Source organism: Etheostoma cragini, chromosome 23 (assembly GCF_013103735.1).
Source record: "Etheostoma cragini isolate CJK2018 chromosome 23, CSU_Ecrag_1.0, whole genome shotgun sequence".
Taxonomy (NCBI): Eukaryota; Metazoa; Chordata; class Actinopteri; order Perciformes; family Percidae; genus Etheostoma; species Etheostoma cragini.
In genome coordinates this window covers 1,998,976-2,003,975 of record NC_048429.1, presented here as the reverse complement: position 1 = coordinate 2,003,975, position 5,000 = coordinate 1,998,976, and the positions used below count along the sequence as shown (strand labels likewise).

General features: G+C 40.7%; 1 protein-coding gene across 26 annotated transcripts in view; it reads left to right on the top strand.

Annotated features, from left to right (window-relative positions):
- celf2 (cugbp, Elav-like family member 2) overlaps positions 1–5,000 on the top strand; it is a 208,795-nt gene that overhangs the window by 202,992 nt on the left and 803 nt on the right. For all 26 annotated transcript variants that reach the window (XM_034863749.1, XM_034863747.1, XM_034863746.1 and 23 more), the window contains 3 exons: positions 1–98; positions 2,746–2,889; positions 4,744–4,916. The exon at positions 1–98 is cut by the window's left edge and continues 82 nt beyond it. In XM_034863749.1, coding sequence (XP_034719640.1) covers positions 1–98; positions 2,746–2,889; positions 4,744–4,871 — 370 coding nt within the window. In that variant the 3' untranslated portion in view covers positions 4,872–4,916. The remainder of the gene's footprint in view (positions 99–2,745; positions 2,890–4,743; positions 4,917–5,000) is intronic.

Genomic DNA, 5,000 nt, shown 5'->3' with positions numbered 1-5,000 from the left:
TTACTCAGGGATCCAGCAGTATGCCGCCGCAGCGCTGCCCACCCTCTACAGCCAGTCCCTGCTGCAGCAGCAAGGGGCCGCCGGCAGCCAGAAAGAGGGTCAGTAGCCCGGGGCCGCCTGTCTGCACTATCACTCCTGCTAAGCGGGAGTGATAGTGCAGAGTGCTTACGGCAGCAAACAGACAACTTGAGACGTTTACACTCTCAGCTGTCACTCGTAGTAGTGTAATATCTACATCAAATGTCTCAAATGAATCCATTTCAGGATGCCATACAACTTTATCGTCAGTATACACCGAAATTGATTTTGCTTTCCACAGCAGCTCCGGTTAAAAAAATACAAATACACACAGAGCTGGACAACAATTGCACATATAGTACAAAGATGAAGAGAAATATCAACAGCCATGGCTAAGATATGTGTTTCATGATATCTTCGGTATCCTACAGGATAGACAGGTATGTAAAATATAGGTATAAAAGAGTTCTGTTGCATGTAAACCAATAGGGACTCTAAATCACCTGTCAGACAGCCAAATTGGGTATTTATTATTTCAAATATGCAGAATTGAAGTGTCAAGATTATTTTATACCATAAATACATAAACAAATACTTTCCTTTTTTTTTATGAAGCAGCAACCACATTGCTCATCTGGAGATTTTGTTGCCACTCAACAAAAGTTCTTTCCTGCTGCGAAAAGACACATTACATTATGTTTTATTTTTATTTTTTTCATCAAGAACAACTTAAAAAAATGCTAATTGTCATAGGTAATGATGAGGGAAATAAAACCCAACTTAGCTGCTAATTAAGTAGAGAAACTGGGATGATTTTGGTAAAACTGAGGATATTTTTTGTATTTTTGGTTGTTCAAAATTAACACATGAATTCACAGGTTTGTTTTCCTGTTCATCGGATACATATACTGTATTTATATCTGAATTTCTTTTTAAATCAGTATGACCTCTTCTTTAAAACACCAAAGATCGATTTATTTATTCAAATATAGACCAAAGTGATTGTTTTTCGACTAATAAAACAACCCAAAATGAACAAATAAAGGAATTTACACATTCTGTCTTATTTTGAAAGAACTTAGCATTACTTTAATAGCAGAAAATGTTAGAATTAGTTAGGAGTCATTCGGGTATATTTCTGTTTAGCCAGACCTCTAAAGAGTTTTGTTGATGATTGTATGGTTCATTTTCTCGTTTTGTGTTAGAGAGCATGTCATGTGGATCAGTGTAAATATCAGTGTTGTTGCAAAGTGCCCCCCCCCCCCCCCCCACCCCCTTCATACAGAAACCTGGAGGCTGAATGAAAACTTTCCCCAAAAGCTTTCAACGACGTGTTTAACACAAAGCCGGTGATGAAATGAATAGTAAAACAAATAGAGAAATGTCTGTGTGTCCTCTTCGCATTTCTGCTTCAAACAAAAAGATCCATTTGTTTTCTTCGACAGTCCATGCAGAGGTTCAAACCCCTGCAGGGGGACACAGATGGGGCACACATTGGGGAGACCTATGACTCCTCTTAAGAGAGGCGCCATGCAGCAAGAAAGAAGGAACGAATCAAAAGGAAGAGAATAGGGAACTGCTTTTGTCCGTAGAGAGCGCAAAATATTATTAACTGAAAATGAAAAGCATTCATCTTTGTTAAACGTCCAATACAATTGGTGAGTGTTGTTTAAAAGCAATAACGGACTCAAGGCCATGCGATACTGTGCTAAACGCTGTGCTTCAGCTCCGTTCCCATGACAACTGCACAGCACAGTTGCCTCAATGCAGCGCTCCCTTTTTTTGGCAGTTTTGCTAAAAGGGATATCAGTTTAAAGGGTGGCTGGATGGGGAACGTCTCCATAGTCAGGGTGTTAGCTGCAGTAGATTGGGGGGGGGGGCTTTGTCCCGATACGATTCTTTTGCGATACATGGGCGCCAGTTTCGATTCGTGTTGTGATTCTAGAAGTATTGCAATTCGATAGTATATTGAGTATTATGTTTTCTTTAACAAAACAACAAAAGTGGAAAAATACACTTTTAGAGAAAACTAAGTTTTCACATGTCAATCTGACATTTATTTCATTTATAAAGAAGAAAATAATGTGGATTTTCAGCATTTTCTGCTTTTTGTCTGTTTAGCTGGAAGCGTACAACAGATGTTTTATGTGTCTAAAGGCACCGATTTACTTGCTTTGAAACACTGCGTACGCGTGGACACAAAACGGACTCCAGCCTGCTTCTCCAAACTAGGGGACTAGTCCACATAACATTCAGGATGCGAGACCAACATGCTCTACTTTATTGGCATTTCTTTAAACCAATCGCAATCGTCTTGGGCGTTGCTAAGCGCCGGACGGAGCCACGGTGCCGCTGTAAAACAGCCTCAGGAAGGAAGTTGTTTTGGTGGAACACATGTACCATCATAGGTTGTTTTAGTCGTGCAACAAAAAACAGAGATTGGATAGATAGTCTAGCTAGCTGTCTGGATTTACCCTGCAGAGATCTGAGGAGAAGTTACAACCGCAGTACTCAGAAAAAGAAAGTTTTTAAAATTACAACACAAAGAAAGCGGAAGGTAACAGAACAAAAGATTTTCGGCGGCCCGGGACCGATCCCGGAAGTAGACTACTAACACACTGACTATGGAGAAGTAGCTCGTACAACCCCACTTCAGAAGATCCAAACGATCCCTTTAAATGAAAAGCCGCTCTGACTGTACACGCGCTCTGCATCTCGTCCCTCCAGGTCCCGAGGGTGCCAACCTCTTCATCTACCACCTGCCCCAGGAGTTCGGAGACCAGGACATACTGCAGATGTTCATGCCTTTCGGAAACGTGGTCTCTGCCAAAGTCTTCATCGACAAACAGACAAACCTTAGCAAGTGCTTCGGTACGTGAGCAGCTCAGGCGACGGTGTGTGTTCCCTTAAAAAAAGGGGAACACACACTAATGCCTGCAGTGTGTCTGTCCTTTTCTTCTGAAGCTTTTCTATGGTGGAATATTCTGTAATACTTATAGCAGTTTGTGCCACATGTATGTTTAACACTAAAGCATGGTATTAAAATCATGCCAACAATTATTAGGCTGTTTTAATAGCTTAGTATTCTCTAAAATAATATATAGTATAAAGGCTTTAGGCCGCCCTACATGTTATTGTAGGCCCAGTTTAACTTGCAACTTCATTTTATATACAATATATGTAGCAGGGGGACCCTCCTCCGTCTCTCTCTCAGTTGTCCTTGGCTTAAAAAACGTTGAAGACCTGTGCAGTAAAGCATTAATCAACATTTCCATTGCCTGTTATTGATAACCACTCCAAACCAAGTCCTTGTAGTTCCCTGTGTTGTCTTCAAACTACAGGAATTAAAGTAGTTATAGGACAGGATGTGTTGACCCTTAACTGGGACAACAAGTGACTCCCTTCCACCTGGTATTAAAACTTTGCCTGATTGTTGTGTTAAAAAATACTTTAAAAAGCTTCTAATCCAGGTTAAAATGGATTTAAGTACACCGTAGATGTTCATGTGCCGTCCGTGTTGACGACAAAACCTCAATATAATGCATCTTCATTCCTCACGTCGCAAATCAGGGAAACTAAAAGAAATCAAGCATGGATGCAGGAAGCAGCAGCAAACACAAACAGACAGCAGTGATACTTGTCAGAAAGTAAAATGCTCAGCAAGGATGGATGTGAGACAAGCCAGACGAGGAGTTTACTGTTTGCACGTATTACAAGAGGAAGTGAAGGGTGCACAAAAATGACAAAACATAACTTTGCCGTCTGCTTCAAAACCTTTAATTTTGACATTTCCACCAGCGGTGGCTTTTGGGAAGTTGTTGGCGGTGTAATATCTTTGGTGCACTTTATACTTTTACTGTGTTTTTCTATTGATTTAGAATTCCTTGCATTTGTCCTTGCTAGCCTTGTTTTGCCGACTCATGCTTCACATCTGAAGTGTCTCTACACTCCCCCCATTTGCTTTACTATGATGTATATTCCGTTTTACTTGGCATTATTCTTTCATTATTTTGTTGATGCAGCTTCCCAGCTCCCCTTTGGGAGTCATTACATTTTAATCTTCTCCTATTGTGTACCAGGGGTGTATTTTAATGCAGATGTAAATCAGACAAATCAGATCTCAAGACACAGAAACATAGTGAGAGTGCCTCTCATGGTATTCTAACATCAGTTTATTATTACAAATTAATTTTGAGATGGGTATAGTTGCTGTAAATAAACAAGGAGAAGTGTGTTGGTATCCGCATGTGTTTCATATAGTGTTAGATTTAGAGAGAAATCTGCTGAAAAGAATAAAAGAGCATGGAGAAATTCTGAGGATTATGTAGAATAGGGTATTCGTTTTAAGAGATGCTGAAATTGTACTTTTACTGTAATTAGTGCATGTGTAGGTACTGAGCATGTGTGTGTAACACAGGCATGTGTGTAATCTGTATAATAATAGAGTGAACACATTGTTATTTCCCCTTGCGGGATTAATACTTAGTATTAAATTAAATTACTAGCTAAGCCTAGCAGACACCTTACCTTACATTTACTCATGCAACTATACCAACCATTCCTAACCAAATATAAACCAAATTTTTAACAATAATGAAATGTTTTTAAAACGCACCCTTTTGTTTAAGTTCAATGCCAAGTGGGAAACGGACCCGTGTGCCGTCACAATCTCCTTCTCCATTTCCTTGTTGTCCACCAACCATTCCCTTGTCTCTGGTCTTGCAGGCTTCGTCAGCTATGACAATCCCGTGTCGGCACAGGCAGCCATCCAGGCCATGAACGGCTTTCAGATCGGCATGAAGCGGCTGAAGGTGCAGCTGAAGCGCTCCAAGAACGACAGCAAACCGTACTGATCTTAGCACTAGGGTCTATCTGCTCCCCATGTTAGCACTGCTAGGGTAAGTCCCCTCCCCCCCCCTTTCCTCCTAAAACGGTGAAAATGACAACAACAACAAAAATAGCAATCCGAGCCACGACCTCTC